The following is a 19927-nucleotide window of genomic DNA, read 5'->3' on the forward strand; positions in this document are numbered from 1 at the left end:
GCTACCAGGAAACTGTGCTGATACTTGAATTTTGAACCACATGGAGAAGACCTGAAAGGTGGGCTGCCATGTGGAGATAAGGAGAGAATCTATTGTGAAGTACATGAGTGAAGAAACCCTCTACTTCCAGTCACCACAGTTGATATCATGTGGATTTGATAGCAACTACCTGGCTGAACTCTTCCAGAATTCCTGACCCACAACACCATGAGCATAATAAATGTCTTAAGCCACTATTCTGAGGCCCTTGGTTATGTAACAATAAGTATACAAAACACAAATCCTTTTCTCTTTAAAATAGTGTACCATACGTATGTATTCTGCAATACATATTTTTAAATGAAATGGACCAAGATTTAGAACTGCCTTGAAAATGCAGTCCTGGGAAAAAGATCTTAAAATACTGCATTATTATATTGCCTTTTCTGACTAAAGGGTAAGAAATAAAGGAGACAGGAAAACTGCAGATAGTGTAAGTATGCTGCAGGGCATGTTGATTAAGCACATTCACTCTTTTCTGCCTCTCAAAAACAACTTGAGATGATCAATGTCTGTCATTAAATAATTGAAGAAGGAAGGAAAAATTTACATGAAATAGATCTTCTTGTTAACAGGAGGCACTTCTTCCAGGATGATCCCCTCCAGCCCCGTCTTCCTGATTACTCTACAGTGGGATCATGGAGGCAATTCTCACTTCACTAAATTGCAAATCCTGTTTGCAAGAAACTGCTGGTGGTCTCCATAGTCTTTTCAGGAAATCTTTAATAGCCAAATACATTAGCAAGGTCTCATGTGGCTGAGACTTCATTAATCTTCCCAACTACACCCTGGTAGTATATGCCCATATACCATGAAGCATTACTATAAGTATAACTAACACATACTTGTCAGGGTGATGATACGAGCAGAACAAGGGATGAAAGATGTGGGTACTTTCTGTTCACTAATTTTTAGAATGGATTTATTCATTAGGGCTCTTCTTTTTATTCTTCCAACTTTCAACTTGACATTTATTCAAACTCTAAAATCCAATGCACAATTCAGTGATTTTTACCAAATATGCAGTATCCCACACCTAAATCAAAGTTAAAATATACTAATAACCTCTTTTTCTCTTTCTTTCTTTCCACCCCCTCTCCTTTATCACTTCTGGTGGAATAAAGAGATTTCTTATCATTAAATGAACATCATTTCTTGTAAAGTTTCCCATGAGCAAAGAAGATGAATGTCCGTTTCTCCCAGCAAGGCTGCTCCTTCTGATAGCAGCTAACATTTTAAAATGATGTAACCTTTTGGCATTTATAGATCTTTGGGGATTTAAGAGAGAAGTTACTCTGAGACTTGTTATGACCATGGAAGTGTGTTCTGATTGAATTTTAGTGGAACCTATGGGATAATGCTGGGCTTTTTAAGGTGGCTCAAATATTCTGAAGGTATTTAATCAGTTTCCATAGTGACTGCAATAATAAAAATGTCTCTCGAATTCATACATCAATCTTTTCTCCTAAAAGACCATGTTTTAAAACCAGATTAAAAGGCATTGATGAATATTCCATGTTCCCTACTATCCCTTTAGTATGTTAGTAGCAATTTTTTTTGCAAAATGATTTAATATTCTGGATGCTATTAAACATAACATCAATTTATTGGGAAATAGTTATAATGATTCTTATTGGTATTAGCATAAAATTTTTCAAAAACTAGCCTGCGGGGAAATGTTTGTTTCCCCACCTAAACTATCCTTAGGCCAGTACTTTTTTTTACCTGTCATTTTCTCCATACTTAATGATTACAGCATAAACTCAGTCTCATGGAGGAATGGTGCTAGCAGGATGAAAAAGAAAAAAAAAAAGGAGACCAGGGTCATTATGAAAAATCAGAGTATGAACCAAATTGAGTATTTTGATTTAAAAGATTTATATTTAAAGCCCCCCCCCAAAAAAAAAAAACTTATTTCTTCAAGAACATCTAGCAAATTGCATTTTTATAGAAGATATTCATTATCTATCTCCTAGTTCCTTATTTCTTCACCTTCCTCCCTCCACATTTTTCCCATCCTGGCAGTATTTCATGAGATATTTGTAATAAACATTTTATCATTTATTGTTTAGAACTCAACTATCACATTCCAGCAGAACATACAGCTCTAACTGTGCCATCCTTTGTGAAGTAATAGCAGTAATGTCTGCTAATAGCAAAACTTCACATTGATTTTATACAGATGATCTTATTTGATCTTCACACAAACCTATGCAATGCATGAAATTGATAGCTCTACCCTTGACTAGCTCTGTGACCTTGAAAAAGTCACCTCATTTCTTCATACCTCTTTAGTGATCTTTTAATATCTAGCTAAGTGTATTTCTAAACAACTTAATAAGTGTCATCTATTTGAAAGGTGAACACAATACATGCTCAATAAACTTTTTTTCACATGAAGAAACTGAGGCTCAAGTAAAAAAAGATGAAGTGAACTATGAGCTCTTCAAAGCTGCACATGTAATATATGGCAGAGGTGACACTCAGATCCATTATGGAGTCAGGTCCCATTGTCTTCCCTGTGATCATAATATGTAGTTTGGGTTGTTCCTCCTCCTCCTTATGGCTTGATTATCTTTCTCTAAACATAACCTCTTCCCTTTTGCTGAAGAAGTGCTCACATCCACAGCCACCTTGACTAACTAGGGTCACGTGTAGGATTTGACCATGACATTTATTGTGGCAAACAAGTCTTTGGTTCACGAGCCCCATGCTTGCTCTGCAGATCAACCTGCCTGTAAAATTGGGCAAATATTTCCTTTGAGGATGCTCAGTGCCATCTACAGTAATGAAAGCAAAGTCTCAGTGAAATGGTCTATGTTAGTTTGATATGTCTGACATTGACCCAGAGAAGAGGGCTGTCTTCAGTAGTTCTAAGAGAAATAAGAAGAAATTGTCTGTAAACTTTCTTTCTTGAACCATCTTCCAAGGAATATAACCTATATGTGGTCTTTCCTGGTGAACCTTGCTCTTCTGTATATCCTATACCTTTAGATAAAAATAGTTTTAAATAATCATTGTTGATATATAATAATTCATAGGTAGAGTCCACTGACAAGGCTGTCAGCAGACTTGTAAAGGACTGAGCTATACACTGAAGAATACATTTCTTGAAAACTCTTTCTCTCCCCTAAAAAGTCAAAGTCTTTGGGCCCTCATTACAAAGCTTAAAAGTTGCAGAATAAACTTGGTTAGCATACAATGCCAAAGTTTTCCTGTGATTTCTTTGAATAACTTTCAGGTCACAAGTAGATGGTCTATTGCCCAAATGTTCTCCTCGGTCTCTGAGTATAGAATGACCCCACTTTGTGTTAAAGACATGGATGGTGCATTAGGTGAGCTCCACTAAGTTTAGGGGGTGGGAGAGGGATTTAGGACAAGCGGTTGCATACTGAGACTGCCTTTCTACAGATTCAGTTCAGACTTGATTGAACTTTTTCTGTTTAATCACTTTCCTCTCCTTTCCTCACTATTGTTTTTTCCTTCAGTGATTTCCTTTTCATGGGTCATTTGAGGATCCTGTGTAACTTTCCTTAATACTGTCTTCCAGCAGTTACCAATTGATAAGTACTCATTGCTCTCACTCTCGGCTCATCTAGGAAGGATAAATGCCCAGCTCCCATTGGGAATAAGCAGTTTTTCCACCCACCTTGGTCAGCAAATTACTTACTTGCTCTGATTGCATTTTGCTTAATTTGTTTTTAATATTGAAGTCAGAGGTTTGCAACTAGCCTCTTGAACCATTTATAGATTGATTTCTGTTTGAATAAAGTGAATAGATAACTGTAGTGCCCAACTGCTGTTACTGTGATTTTTCTTTTCCACTGTCATTATCACTGTAGAAAGTACTTATCTTGCACCTGTGATGTGTGTATCTGGATCTGAGTTAAGCTTGCAAAAAACAAGACAGATATTCCCAGTATGTTACCTCTTCTTGGTTGTAGGCCATGAATGATAAGAGGTAGACATATAAATAAACAAATAACCAATAATCAGCAACACATACTGCAAATACTCTTTCTGTTAGGCTCAAAGAAAGCAGGCGTCTAGGTGGTGAGGCTGCCCTTAGTATCTCCACTGTGTCTAAACAGGTAAATGAATGTATTCTAAGAACACCACACCCAGGACAAGAATCTGGACAACTAAATAATGGCAGCATTCTTCTAGGGGAATTATCCTCAGTAGACATCTGGAAAAATCAGAAAGCCACCAGTCAACCTTTTCTAGAATTACATGATGTAGAATCTGGAGCAAGTCACAGCGAGTGAAAATGCCTTTAATTTTTGATGACACTGCACTGTCATAAAGACTGATGCCAAAAAATGGAAGAAGTGACATATTTGAAATCTATAAATTGCATTTCTTGTTCATTTGTCACCTATAGGAAAAGCAAAGTAAAGTTTCTTCTTCTCTGAAGTGGATGATGGATGGCGTTAGAGTTGGGTGGCAGGAGCCTGTGTTGCCATTATTGACTTTCCATAGAAAACAATTCATCTGCAGGTTCCATCAGTGCAGTGTCTGTACACCCTGAAAGATATAAGCAAACTGGCTCTAATCACTCATGAGCTGATCTGAACAGAGAATAATTACTTTCCTGATCGAGGTCGGCTCTTGCTCCTGTCTCCACCCTCTTTTCTTGCAAGTAGAACAGCTGGGCTCTTAGAGTTGCAGGGGTCCCTGGACTGCATTCAGCGGAACACAGGGTGAAAAGGACTCATTCATTCACTAATTCATTTTTCATTCATTAGTTTATTTTTGAATATATAGAGACCTACTATGGACTGCAGTTTATGTCAGACAAGCAATGGCTCCTTTTTTTTTAGAGAGCTCACTTGAATTGTGAATGCTTAGATTCATACTTTTTACAAAGTCCTCCTAAAAGTGTGTTATTCAGATCATATTTCAGAATGCAGAGGATTAAAGATAGCAAAATGCCAATTATACAAATCAAGAGCCAGATGTAGGCATGTAGACAGTGTAAGTAATAAAAAGAGGGATCACTGAGATTGTTTAAGGAATATACTTTATTATTTTTTTGAGATGCAATTACTAACTTGAAGCTACTATTCTGATATTTCCCAGTAGAATACCTTCTTAAAAAGATAGGACTAATTTATTTATAATTGGCACCATTTATGTCTAAAGATTAAATCTCATTTATTATTTGCATTGTTTTTCTCAAATAGGGTAAATATTTTCTGTTAGATCTTGCTTAAATTCTTTCTTGACTTACTAATTTCTTCACTTTTAATAACTTATTAAATATGACAGAATAAACCTTAACCCATTTGAAATAAAATTACTACAGAATTTGAATTTGCAGGCTGAAATAAGGTTTTACTTAGTTAGCAATAATTCATTAAACGGTTCTATGGTTTAACAACTGCGCTGTTTGTAATTTAATTATTTTGAAAGATGTGACTAATTGGAATTACATGTTGGTGTGTATTAATATGTGGGCACGCATGTGTGTGTTTTGGTTCAATTAAATTGCATACAGGTCATAATATTAAATTAAAAAATCAGAATAAAAAATTCCAACTCAACTCATGGTATGAAATGTAGATCTGATTCCTTGTTGAAGGAATAGGCAGAGTCACCAATAATGTATGTTATTTTGCATTCTGTGGGTAGTCTTGCAAAGCAGTTTTCACAGTAAAAATGGGATAAACAATAATGGATCTAGATTGGCCTGTTTGAGTGGATTTGAGCAGAGATTTGAGAAAGGAACCTCCGGAAAGTTTGTGTGATGTATGCACACCTATAAATCTTATGGGGAATATTTCCTGACATTGCCCATCATTTCCAGTGTGTCAGATTCCCAAATAAATGGTTTGGGTGAGGTCTATATGGAGTAGGTAAGATTTTGGTGTGCATTTTAAAGTACCTAGAAGAAAAGTCAAGGAAGTCAGGAGTTTTATTTACTTAATATTCAGTGTCTGTATATTTGAAAATATTTGCATTATTGTATCCATTCACTATTACCAGGATGCAGAATATCTTATATAGTCAGATGGCTTAGAGGATAAAGTGAGCATCAAAAATATTTTGAACAAATGATAAATAAAAATAAACTTGATTTGAGGATGTATGGCAGGTCCATTGTTTTTATTTTGAGGAAGTCATCTGCTAGGAGAAGCAGGTAATGAGATCTGTACTGGTTGGAAAGGAGAACATATTCTGGTTAACAGGGAATTAGAAAATCAAAGGGGGAAAATTACCTTGCCTGAGACAATAGATGCTCTATAAAATTGAGCCTCTTCATATTATTATGGAAATTACTTTTTGGCAGTAGCACACAAAGGTTGTTATATATTACTGTTAATTGTGGTCGGAGACACAAAGCCATATGATCAATTGATGACTTATTTGTTATTTGGAAAATGACAGCTTTTATGTGCTAGTAGAAAGGAAATCACATGGAGATGTTCTGGTGAATTTAGGAGCCATCTGATTGTCCTTACTTAGTGCATACAAGAGATTTTGATGAAGCCATGTGAGGTTGTCTTAGCAGATTACCCAATGAGCCATGTCAGCTACCCATTGAGGGGTCACTGTTGACTGGGTGAATGAAAAACAAATAAACCTACACCTTTGCTATAATTTATGGTGGGTGGACAGAGGCCTTACTTAGTATGGAGGGAGAGGCAATTAGTCTCCAATTTTGTGTGTGCTTTTCCTTTTGTGGAGCACAGCTGACAGCCACAGCATTCCACTCACCCCCCATGTCCTTCTTCACCTCTTTGAGAAGGGGAGGCTGAAAGGGCAGTAAGAAATCTGAAATCCACCCCAGATAACACAGACATGGTTCGGGCTGAGAGTGTCTGGTGTGTGGTCTTCTTGTGCCATTTGCAGTGACAGGACGCCACCTTTGAGGATGACACTAACTGTTCTGAGGTTTTAATATGATTGCCTCCAAATGCTGGAGAAAGCTGTGTTTGCCTGGCACCCTGCTCTTTTATGAAATGGCTCTATTTTTCCCTCCTTTCTCTCTCACCCTGGAACTGCTGCATCCTCGGCTGGTAATCTTTAAACTTGAGGCCGCTGTGATTTCTCTTCATACAGCCACACATTAAGCACATTTTTCATGCTTCCCCGAACCAAACTCAGAAAGTGCCAATTAATAAGTTGATGGGGAAGAAGGCAGTGGGTAGCATTAAGGCCACCTGTCTGGAGACATTAGGTGCACACTTTGAGTGAAAGGAGACCTGCAGAGAATCGGGAATGAGGTGCTTTATCACACATTCCTAGAGGCATAAAATGAGAGACTAAAAAGCAGTTTTCAGGCAGCTCTTCCATCTTGCTCCTTTTGTAGATCGTTCACAGTGCTCTGGCCAAAGATTAACCAACCTTAGTGAGAGTGCTAAGCTAAGTGTCAGTAGCCGTGGATTTTTACACGCACATAGCATGTTCTCTTGTCGGCGAAGTGCAGATGGAGAAGGCCATTCTTCTCAACTATTCTACCATGGAGCTTCCATCAGTTCTGCTCAGACTTATCTGGGCATATGTCTAGTTTCATGGGATGATTCTGAAAATTCTTTCCATTCATTAGTTTGTTTCACAATTATCTATTGTGCACTAATATATGTTGGGCCTCAACTTAGCTGCTGGGGATATACTTGTGGGGAATAAAAGCAGAGAAATATCAAATGTCCCTATTGTAGTATAAATTAAATATGCACCAGACGACATGAATAGGTAAGTTGTTTATTAGGCAGTGATAAAGTGAACAATGCCCAGAAAAGGCTTAGGAAGTCCAGGCTTGATTCAAGACTCGGGTGGAATGTAGGATGACATGGGATATTGGTGATGTGAACCCAAAAGGGTTTATGGTAGGAGAGAAAAACCAGTGGATTCCATCCTCTCTCTATTTATTTCTGCCTTTCCCACAGTAGACTTGCTAATTTATTCCCCTAAATGGAGAATAGATACAGCACAGTAGGGAGGAGGGTTGAGGTTAGAGGAATAGATTTAAGGGCATATCCTTGGGGAAAAACAACAAGTCCTATAGAAGAGAAGAAAAGGCAGACTTCTATTTCCTCTCCTCCCCTTCCATATTTCCCTGCCTCTTTCATCTCTTAGGGAAATAGTTGCATGACACTGACTCTAGCTGGAATAGAACTGACATAGTTAGAGCCCTTGTTTGGCAAAAGCTGTTCTTTGCTTGCCCCTCATGCCTCACATCAATATTTTAGTTCACTTTCAAGTTCTGTGCATCTGTAAACAGCTTTGTTGTTTTCTTTCCCCGACAATTCCTTGCTGCAGATTATGTTACTCACAGATCCGGAGATTGAGAGCAGTTTATTGATCAGCTCAGATGAAGGGGCAACCTATCAAAAGTACCGACTGAACTTCTACATCCAGAGCTTGCTCTTCCACCCCAAGCAAGAGGACTGGATTCTGGCATACAGCCAAGACCAAAAGGTGAGCGTGGTTACCTTGTTAAAGAGAATAGTGCATGGCTGTCAGGGAAAAGACTACTAGTTCATCATCTCTACCTTTCTTCTCTGATCACTTTTGTTCTGTGCAGTAACCTCAACTCTGTGCAGTGAGAATAGGGCAGCAAGGAGGACCTCAGGTTGTTTGTTGAGTATGTAAATGTCTTAAGCAACATGCAATGGAAAAACAGCTTTTAAAGAAGGCTCGTGAAAAAGCAGTTCTAACCTAGATGCTTCAGGCTGTCAGAAGACCCTTACCACCATGGAATTTAAGAGGCTGTTGTGTAATTCTCCAGAGATGATTTTTTTTAGAGGCTGTTTTGTAATTCTCCAGAGATGATTTTTTTTTTTTCTGGGTAAAAGACACATAACATTTTGCAGACTCTTAGAAGGAAGAGTTTGAGAAGGCTAAGTACACTAACTAGTAATTTAATAAACGGTCAAAGAAATCAGCAAACGAGCAGTAATAACCTGCATAGGTGACATTATTCAGGACCCGGTCATTACAGGATTTTTATTCATTATTGATTAAGTTCAAGAAGAATTTCATTTCTTAAGAAAGTATTCAATGAGATCATGCTGCTACATGCACATGTGTGTATGTGTGAGAGAGAGAGACATATTCCATGAAGCGTCACATCATGAAATATATCCTGCACTCTGTACTACAGATAAACTATGAGATACCTGCCTTGAAGTAACTTAGATTCTCAGGTAAAGGATACGGCTAGCAACAACAAATACAACTGGATTAAAATTAAAAAAAAAAAAATACCGAGACAGATGTGAGATCATAAAAGCAAAAAAAAAAAAAAAAAAATAAGTGGAACTAGTGGGATGCTTTCTGTGATATTCACAATTCTATGAAATGATTATGGGAAATCTTAGAAGAATAGTGTTAGAAATGGCATATATTTAAGGAAATACTGGGCTTACATGAGCGAGAAGGAGAATGGAGGGGTTTGTCTGTCTGGGCTGGTATAGATATGTGGGGTTCTCTGTGAAGAAAAGGAATGAATGAACAGCTTTCCGAGGTCTCTACTGACAAGAGTATTTTGGAAGAATCACATTAAAATTCTTAGGATTGGAATTTTATTCATGCTGCCCTTACTGCCAAATAAAATGCACATTAAGCCTAAAAATAGAAAAGATTTACAATTAGTATTTTTTCCTTCTAGAACAGCCTGGCTACCCTTTCAGAGAATGTACAATTTCATTCCTGGAGTCCAGCCACAGCACATCTGGTCCAGGATGGTGCAGTTATCAAAGGGGAGGACTGAACAGCTTGGGACAGAATACCAGTCATATAATCCACTGGGTTATTGCTTTTTTTTTTTTTTTGGCAGTTGGTTAATTTTCCTCCTGATGCTCAAGGCACAGGAAGGGCCAGATTTACCTGGCTAAGTGAAAACTATGCATGCTTGCAGTTGTGCTGGAGGAGATGCCCAAAAATGTAACCCTTCATGACCCAGCACTTCAAACATTGTCTCCCGGGATCACATGGCAAGTGGATAACTTTGAAGGAGTTAGGATGGGCAGGCAGTGGTCCCAACTTGGTCACATGTAGTCAACAGTACTTGGTGTTGATTTCCTTTGTCTTAACATGTGTTTGTAGGGATAATTATAATTAAAGGTGCACTTCCAATGAGATTGGAAAAATAAAACAAATACTACACTCCAGTTTGTTTTAGGTACTCTGCAGGATGTAATGTTGATATTAAATGACTTTTAAGGTGCTTTCAACTCATCTGGGGAGAGATGAAGGCACATGAGTTCGCCAAATTAGTCTGTAAGACCAAAAAGGCAGTGTCCTTAGCTGCACATACTAGATACCCCATCAAAACAGCTGTATAGGTTATGGGAGACAGGCAGCTCCATGATCAGGAGGTGGAGATGTTATGAAGTGATTTCACCTGGCCTTTCATGAATATGTCGTATTTTGGGTGGGGTAGGGTAGTGATGGCTCGTTTTACATAAGAGAGATGATATAAAAATAAAGTTAGTAAAAACAATGTTTCTAAGATTGTGAATTTGTCTGTTTGGCAGACAGTGAAATTTGGGAAAGGTAATTATATTTCTGTATGCTTTTGGAACCTAATCTTGATTCTTTTTGACTGTTTTAACTGTTAATCAGTTTGGCAAAATATTTTTTTCTTTTTTTTTTTTTTTATTAGGAGCATTTTGAAACCTTTGGCCAATGGAATGAGGTTTTTAGAACTATAGATTATAATTATTCTTCTGGTATAAATAAAGGAAAGAACTGTAGAATGAGGTCAAAAGCAGGAAGACCAGTTGAGGATACTATTCCAGTAGTTCGAAAGCATTTTTGTAACCACATACCACATGAATTCTATCATTTTTTAGCTGGAAGAAGCCTTAACAGTCTTCTCTTTATAAACTAAGGCACTGAAAATTTGAGACATTAATAAATTTCCATAAAGGTCTAAAAATAATCTATGACTCTTATGTCAACATCTAGTGACTAATAGAAAGCATTACATGAAATTTTTTAAGAGTTCTTGTTCTTGAGGGTGATAATTTGAGATCAGCAGGTGGATAGAAGCCAGCGTTTTTCTTCACCTCTGTTTTTTCTAGGAGAGAATGACGGAGAAATATCCTTGGGAGAAAAAAAAAGGGAATGACCCTCTAATAAAAGTAGGGCTTGGAGCAGAACTCCATACTGGGGCATGACTCACAGAATGAAGAGTGTAACATTAGCCAAGAGGAGAGTGGGCTGCAGCTGAGCCATTAGCTGATGGTGTTGGCTGGAAGTCAAGTTGAGAGGGTCTGTGGCCACTCAGGTGGGTCAGTGATATGGAAATAATAACTGGCAATTGCCCATGAATCATGGCACTTTTAACACTGATGATAAGTGTTGAGCCCTAAGGAGGGCCCCATGCTGGTGTTGGCAAGCCAATGACTGTATTTGTGCAGGAAAGGAGAACATTTATTCTTTCATATAAGTATTGCTCATCAATTTTTCTGTCACAACTGCTATTGCTGCTGCTGCAAAACTCCCAGTAAAGATCTTAGCCTCAGTTCTAGTATTCACTTTGTTGGATACTGTTCTTCCCCTACCTAGGGCGAGCAGACCTGAGGCAAGATGTCCTGTCTATTGTTGCGGGTGCAGCTCCTTTAGAACTCACCTGTGTAGGGCACTCCTCTCTCCTCACTTTCTTATCTGCAGTCTCCTTTGTCTTTTCCCTCTTTGGAACATAGATCCCCTTTTATTTGTGCAAATGTCCCTGCTATTGCTTTTCTCTCCTTTAGTGAGTGAAACTCTTAGGGCCCTGAGGACAGAGTCTGATCTCTGGCTGCCAGGTTTGAGCCCATATTGGCTACAGTGTTCTGCTCTGGCTGCATTTCATCTTGACTGCCTGGTCACCCAGCAGGGTATTTTGATGTCAGGTTTTAGAGACTTAAAAGAGCTTTGTTGAGCAGATTGTCTTTTCTGGCCCAAGATGGAGTTTTACTGTCTATAGGTTTCCATAAGAAGCCAGATTTTAAATAATTTTAGAAAAGCTTTAATCAGAGAGAAATGTATATGGCTGGATGCCCTCAGAAGTTTTATAAAATCAGGATGTTTTGATGTTTTGGTCTTGTTTTCTTAGAGCAAGAAATCTATCTAGTGGTTGCCAAGAGGTAAAAGCTTTCTTGAATGGGCTTGTGGCTGTCCAGACTACACTGGAACAAACAAAGGGGAAAGGTGTGGAGCCTTTTTCTCTTTGATGTTCTAAAAGAAATAGTCTCACTATTTAGGAAGCCCTGTCAGAGTATATATCCACTATAAACATGGGAACTGAAACCCTGGCTCTTGAAGGATCTGTATGAGAATATGCCTTTGGAAACCCCAGAAATTTCTAGGAAAATAAAGCATTACAGACACTACGAAAATTTCATGTCAGATAAGCAGGAGGATATAGTCACATAAAGTCACACCTCTTAGATTTTTTACAAAACAACAGTGAATCACCGCGGATGCTGTAAAGAATACCATACATTTATTGTAGGAGCGCCATGTCTTGGTTTCCATTATTTATTTTATATTCCTGTAATTAAGCAGTAGACTAGCCCAGTATTCTGCTCATTCTTTTGTTTCTATGCATTTGGAACGTGAGCAGGTAGGAGATCAGAGAGAGTGTTTCATTCCCTTGCTAGTTTCTCCCCACTTTCTTGCTTCGATACAGGAAACCACCCAAGGAAGACTTAGCAGCAGGCTCAGTCTGCCAGATTACATCTTTATTTTAATTTGGCAATAAACTAGTGTACAAACTGTGCTATAAAACATTGCCTACAACAGCATCTCTCAGTCTGTCTTAAACACCTCACTAAACATGATGTGTTGGGAAACATTTGAAATGAGAGAAAACAAAACGCAGATGTGGCTGGAAGAAAAAGCAGGAGAAAAATATAAGAGCATGTAGCTACCTCAGCTTTTCCAACCTTCCTGGGGCACCAGGCTCTTGGCCTCTCTGTGAAGGGTTGCCCTGGAGGCGATGTTTATGAAAGTGAGATTCTGCAGTGCTGTGAAACAGACATGAACATATCCAGGACTGAAGCTACTGAGCGCCTGGGGAGGGGAGGTCCTTTTGCCACCCATGTAGGCTGCCAAGTCCTCCTTGCCAGGTAGCTCTGCAAAGGTCTGCTGCCCTGACTGGGCACAGGTAGGGCCACTTGACATCCGTCCCTGTGCAGTATGCTTCCTCCCCCACCACCGTGGATGACCAAGTCCACCCAGACCATGAACTCACTTCTTACACAGACAAACATGAAATTTGACTGAACAGAGCGGGCAGGTCTGAGTTGCAGGACACTGGAGAGCATATGTCCATTCTGGAGGCTTATATCCAGCCCACTATTCCTGCCACGGTGGCTGACTCATTCAGTGTCACTGGACCTCCAGGTTCTTTTCTAGAGAAGCTAACCGGCTTTCTTTAAAATGTGACATTTTCTTATTTTTAAGTGTTTGCAATTAACTCAGAAACAAAATAGAAAGTCAGTGCAGGGCAAATTGAAACTAAACTTCATCTGCTACCTTGTATTAGGTCCCAAGTCATTTTTTCTTTGTCTTTTATTTTTCCCATCTGTGTTATTCTTCTCTTCATGGAACTCTGTCAGTTTTATCTCAGAAGTTAAATTTGTTTATGATTAAAAAAAAAAATCTAAATGAGTGATCAATTCTGTGGAGAGAAGACAAAACCTGCAGGACAGTCCGGTGTGTCAGCCTTCTTTTTGTGACAGTTCTAGAATAGCAGGATGTTTATATTGTCTCATTTATGCTGCAGCTCTGTGAGTCTGCAGTCCAGGTTATACCACGCAGGGCCATGCTTGGTGTCTGGTCTCTGTACTCCAAGTAATCACAGTTTATGGAGGAAATAAGAAACCTAAGGCTTGCCTGTTGGCCTCACCTTCAATATTTTGGCATTTGTGTATAAGATACAAGCAAATGGAAACATAACTTTAAATGAGGAACACACATTTTGATAATGGAGGCTTTTTTCAGAAATAATTGAAATCCTAAATATTAACACTTGACATTCTCTGAATAAATGATGGATGAGTTTGAATTAAAATCAGATATTGATAAAAATGGAAAATTATACCATCTATGTGATAACATACAATAGAATTTTAATAACTTGCATGAAATATTTTAAATATTTATTTTTATTTATGCATACAAGAACTGGAGTATAAGCCAGACATACGGGGTGGAGGAGTCAGAGGATTCCCCAGAGACAGAGTGGGGAACAGAACAGTCGGATCTACTGAAATACACTGCTGAAGGGAGCAGTGGATGAGACAAGAGAGGTCGACTGCACCATGTGGGTAGCTCCCTGGCCAGGGATTGAATTTATGCCACAGTGGCTGTCGATAGCTTGATAGTGCTGAGACTTTAACTCCTGTGCCACCAGGGACACCCTGCATGAAATTTTTTTAAAAGAGAAAAAAAAGCTACTTTTAGTTCCCCTCCCCCTTTCTCTCTCCTGGTTCTACAACTTTAAGCAGTTTTATATCATTCTTAAAAAAAATCTTCCCCATTATATCATTATCTTTCTTTCCCAGACTTGGCCCAAATAGAAGGGTGTAACTTATCATTGCTGCTTTAAATGTTGTCTTTCCCTGGGAAGTAATGACTCCTTGGTAAGGAAATAGATGTCAGACTTTGTGTAGACTCAGTTGTACTGGTTTCTCACCACTGGTACACAGAAGAGCAGGCTAGGTAGGAACAGCAGCACTCTGCTCTGTCAGGCCCCCCAAATGGGGATGTGACTTTCAGCTGGTCATTTAACTTGATAGTTTCCCCAATTGGAAAGTGAACTTAATCATAGCAGCACCTGTCTCATAGGACTGTTTGAGGATGCTGAGATAATGTCTGTAAGTCACTGAACACAGAGCCTGGCACAAGTCAGCCCTGAACAGATTCTTTAAAGATTTATTTATTTTTATATAAAAACTGGGGTACAGGCCAGATGTGTGGGAGGGCGAGAGAATTCACCAGAGACAGGCAGGGAACAGAACAGGCAGACTGATGAAATACACTGCTGAGGGGAGCAGCGGGCGAGACAGGAGATGTCTGCTGCGCCATGTAGGATTCTCACCAGCTTGCTGTATCGAACATGCGCTTCAGAGTCTGTGGACAGCTTCACGGTGCGGCACTCAACCACCTGCGCCACCAGGGAGGCCCACCTGAACCAGATTCTTGCCGATGTGTTAGTCAAAGACCTGAGAGAAAGCTGATGTGGTGTGTGGCTGCGTGGGAACATAAGCCCCTATAACAGCAGTCCACTGCCTTCCTACTACCTGAAGTTACAGGCACTTTAGTCAGTGTTGATGCATTCCTAGTCAGTTACTAGCAGGTACCATGGAACCAGAAAGAAAGGAGCCAGGAAGAACCAAGGTATGCTACTCAGAAAATGTTACTGATTATAACAGTAGACCATTAACTGTTGAAGTATTTATCTTAACAGTAACTCTATTTGTTTTTGAAAAGACAGCAGCCCCTTAATATCAGAAGCTCAAGATTAAAATAAAAGACATACCAATCCTTCAAATTCAACCCCGTGGGGATATTCAAATAATCTCTGTACACAGCACAAATACTTAGGAAAGTGCTACCTACCTAATGTCATCACGTCTCCCCAAGGCACTGCATTAAGTAAAAAGGCACTCAGTTCTTTACAAGAAATATGTTAAGCATTATATACCATGTTGGTTTGGCAGGGCTTCCATGTGCTTGAAATTTCCCAATGTCAGAGCTGATTTCTAATCTCATGAATATGTAAATAATTTAAGTATGCAAGTACAAAACTGGCAATTAGAGTGGAAACCAGGGAACTTGCTAAATGTCAACCCCAATGCTTGTTTGTAAAACAAATTCTCAAGCTGAAATGCCATCATATGCAAACAAGGAAGGCCTGCATTCACCTCAGATACCTTGCTTAACCAGGTTGTATCATTTTTCACTTGCTACCTGGAACAGTTTGACCTGCCTCTTCATAATCATCTGAATGACAGGAACAGCAAGAAGGAGAAATGAACATTTTAAAATGACCGATTGGGATTAGGGTTCGGGCAGGCACAATTATGCTTTTTGGTAGCTATTTCAGCTTTGGAAAAAGTTGTATTTTTACATGTACAGCTGTCTAGCCAACTTTTTTGATGCGCTCTATGCCAACAACACTTGTCTGAATGGATTAAGATGCCACCTCAATCCAAGCACCAGCCTGGGAAAGTTTGAAGGACGTTTGACTTCATAATGATGGGGTTTTTGGAGTTGCAGGGTCCTTGGGTTCTCTGTGGGAAAGGTGTTACCAGAGCGCCTGTTTCAGCGACACATGGCGAGTTCCCCAGGCGAGTTTCTCCGTGAGACAGAGATGTTATGTTTGAAGAACAGGTTTATTAGGGACAGGGACAGGTTTTTTTTAGAGAGGCCTATATGGTCGCAGGCGGGTGGCTTTGAGGAGAGCTGCCTCTGCTGAGGGAGGTCAGTGAAGAGAAGTCCCGGCATGAACAGATCATGGGCAGCTAGAAAACTGCTGCCCTGCAGAGGGAGAGTTGGTGAGAAGAGGCATCTGCATAGTCACAGGTGGGCAGACGGAGTGCTGCCCCGAGCCTGTGCAGAGACTGTACTGATACAGTCCTTTTCTCTTCAGGAGGGGTCACTCCTTGTGAGCCTTCAGTTTGTTGCTGATTTTGGATAACCATGCAGAATCCAAAAGGGACTGTAGATACCAGGATGGGGAGTAGAGATTCCAGGATGGGCCCGATCTCTATTATCTTTACCTTCAGGTCTGTGTTCCATTCCCTATTGTAGTCTGATCTTGCTTGGGTCTCATGCCTTGTGATAAGGCACTGGTGCCTAAGGGTCACAACCTCTACAGCTGGGTTAATAGTCATGTTATTCCCTTCTACCCCCGCCTCCTTGTGAGTCAGGTTCTGGTCTTGGGGCACCTCCTTTCCAGTCTTTCTATTCTTGTCCTCCATCAATGATAGAAGATGAATCTCTCTCAAGTGATGAATAACCAGCAAATACCTTTTGCTAAGTGTGGATTCTTAGAAAACCCTGTAATACTAATATTTTCCTACAATTTTCCCTGTTAAAAGTGGTTGCAATCAAGGATGTTAACATCCGGGGCAAGTGGTTTTGGGAGGAGAAAGTCTTAGCCTTGTGAATAGACATTTTATGAATTTTTGACTCTAGTTCATATTGAAGAAGACATTAAAAATAATACATTGTTCAAACTCCTACTTTCAGTATAACAGGGTATTGTAAATAGAACTTACACATGGCACATGTAAATAGAACTTACACATGGCACATTCGGTGCTCCAAGAAAGCCAGAGGCCCAGCTAGAATCTCATAACTGGCGGAGGAAGAGAAACCATATGCTGCTTACCCTGCTAAAATGACCAAGCTCTTCTACAGAGCCATGTCCTCGCTATAAAATATCAGATGGAAAGGCATAAATATAGATACCCAAGACTCTCACTCTCCCGATTTGTTCAATTCCAATCAGTGTCTCTCTAATCTAACTACAGGCGGACTGAGAAAATATCCCTGAACAAAACTCAGGATGCAAGCCACAGCCTCAGCTGCTTCTGGAAAGGCCAGGCTAAGCAGGGCTCCATCTCAGATTGGGGCACTGGAGTAGTGTCTAGGCTGCTTCCTTCCTGAAAATTTGGAAGAAAAAAGCAGTGCCATCTGCATCTCTGTTTTCTCAGGATCTGTGGACAGCAAAGGCTGAAGGCAATGATCTGCAGCTGAGGAAGAGAGAGAGAGAGAGAAGCATGGGCCATTTAATCTAACAAGCACTTTCTAGGCCATCACAACGATTACTCCATGTTATTTTTGTACCAAACATTAGATGAATCTTTGCACCTGCTTAGCATTTTGGGTCTCTGAGGCTCCCAAAGATTACGAAAATTCTCCAAGGTAACCTATGGAGTGACTGGTAAAGGAAAGTGTCTTCCCTAGGGAAGGGGAACAGATGTGCAGGCACCCAATCCCTAGGCTGTTTGCATGCTCAGTGCTTATTGCATCAACACACTTGCCTCCCTGGAAGGCACTGTAATTATTTTTGGTTGTTTCTAATTGCCTTTCTTTCCTATTTTTACTAGAATATCTCCTTTTACTTTTACTAGAATATGTCCAACCCACCATGAAACCTATTCCCTCTGCTAGACACTGCTTTTCCCACAAAGCTGAGTTTTACAGTGAGGGAGGACTATCGTCTGAAGATCTCACAGGAGAGGGAGGGACCTTTGAGCGTGAGTGATCCACTCCTTGCTGGCTCCCAGGCACTCCTGAGATGTGTGTGACACTTTGAGACACACTAGCATAGTGGCACCTGCGCATCTGTCTCCCTAGCCCTGATCAGCTCTGGTCCCAGGGGCTTCCATGTAAAGTCACCCCCAGGCCAGGCAAAATATCAGGGTATTTCAGAAGTGAACCTGCCTTGTACTCCATATCTGGTCAGATGTTTTACCTTCTTTCAGTGTTCTTTTGTTTATTTCTTTTATTAAAATATTGCTTCTTTCCTTCCTCATCACATCCTTGGGAGCTGACTAACGTCCCTCATCTCTTTCCAGCTAACTGACCCCTCTCTACTTCTTTGCACCCTCATACTACTAATGGATCCAGCTTGCAGGGACACAATTCCACGTCTTTCCTCCTCCTACTTATTTTTGTCTCTCAAAACTACTGAGTTTCATCATCTGTGCATTTCAATAATGGTGCAATTTTATGGTAATGGAAGGTTACTCTTATGTCACACCAGCATCTTGCTATGGAAGGATTTGTGATCGAGATCCTTATTAGCTTCTTATTTGATTTGTATTTATTTCTCCATCTGTATTAGGGAATATTTTAAACCACTATTCCATCTTATATCTTCCCAATATGCCTACTGCTCTGGATGCCTATGGAACTGGCCCACGGTCACTATCCACTATCGACCCTTGCTGCCCAACCAATCTCAATTCATGTATCTAATCCACCAAGTCTTCCTCAGAGCACCAAAATGGGACATGTGACAGACTTCATTGACAGCTGGGGAATGGCCAGTGACATATTTTGATAAATACAGCATGGGGAGAGATTGATGGGGCCAGTGACATGTCACCATTCCTGCTCGCTCTTCATCAGCAAAGGCTGAATACTTCCCTGGACGTGATTGGTCTTTTCACCTTGCTGACCGTTGGGCCCAGCATCAGCTCCTCATAAGTTTTGGAAAGATAGTATCTATGCAGCCTGCTCCCAGCCATTCTTTGTAGACTCTGCTCTCACTTCTCTTTTGTTTATTCATCTTAGCCAAAGTAGGTCTCTTATAAAAAAAAAAAAAAAAATCAAAAGCACCACTCTGTGTTCTGCTTCCTTGTTTATTTGCTCAGACTGACCCTTTCACCCTGGAACACCTTTCTCCATAGCTTTCTATTAAGAAAATTTAAGCGTACTCCTTACCTTTGCAGATTCTCCAAGTTTGCCTCTCCTATAAAGTCACTACAGCACTATGAACAAAATCTTAGACATTACTGTGTGTTGTCAGTGATGCCCTGATGCCAGGCCTGAGCCATTGCAAGTATCAAATTCCTTTCCCCACTGGCCTCAACAGGAAGAAAAAGACTCAATGCAGAGAAACCCATGTTCTTTCCAAGTGTGATGTTCTGCTTCTGTAGACCGGAACTGGAAGGGACCGAAACTCACTCTGGCTTTCCCTTGAGGAACCTACGTCTGTTGACCAATATTTCATCTTATAACTTTCCTAAATGCTTCCAGGCTTGGGTGCATATGACATGTGACAACCTCCAGTGGCAGGAGGGGAAATGCTGTCGTGGGATGGTCATGGGGATTCTCTCACTATCCATCCAGTAGCAGCCAGTCAAGATAAAGCCCCATATCACCACTTAGCAAAGTATTATTTTAGGTACTGTGAAATGTGGCTTCCACT

The 19927-nt window shown here is 40.0% G+C and overlaps 1 protein-coding gene across 5 annotated transcripts in view; it reads left to right on the forward strand.

The window, feature by feature from the left end:
- Window positions 1-19927, forward strand: part of SORCS1 (sortilin related VPS10 domain containing receptor 1) — a 464079-nt gene that overhangs the window by 288469 nt on the left and 155683 nt on the right. For 4 of the 5 annotated variants that reach the window (XM_054689905.1, XM_054689903.1, XM_054689902.1 and 1 more), the window contains exon 4: window positions 8305-8463. The exons of the other annotated variant lie outside the window; for it this stretch is intronic. In XM_054689905.1, coding sequence (XP_054545880.1) covers window positions 8305-8463 — 159 coding nt within the window. The remainder of the gene's footprint in view (window positions 1-8304; window positions 8464-19927) is intronic. 5 annotated transcript variants of the gene reach the window in all.

Source organism: Talpa occidentalis, unplaced genomic scaffold (assembly GCF_014898055.3).
Source record: "Talpa occidentalis isolate TD23 unplaced genomic scaffold, MPIMG_talOcc4v2.1 talOcc4.8, whole genome shotgun sequence".
Lineage (NCBI taxonomy): Eukaryota > Metazoa > Chordata > Mammalia > Eulipotyphla > Talpidae > Talpa > Talpa occidentalis.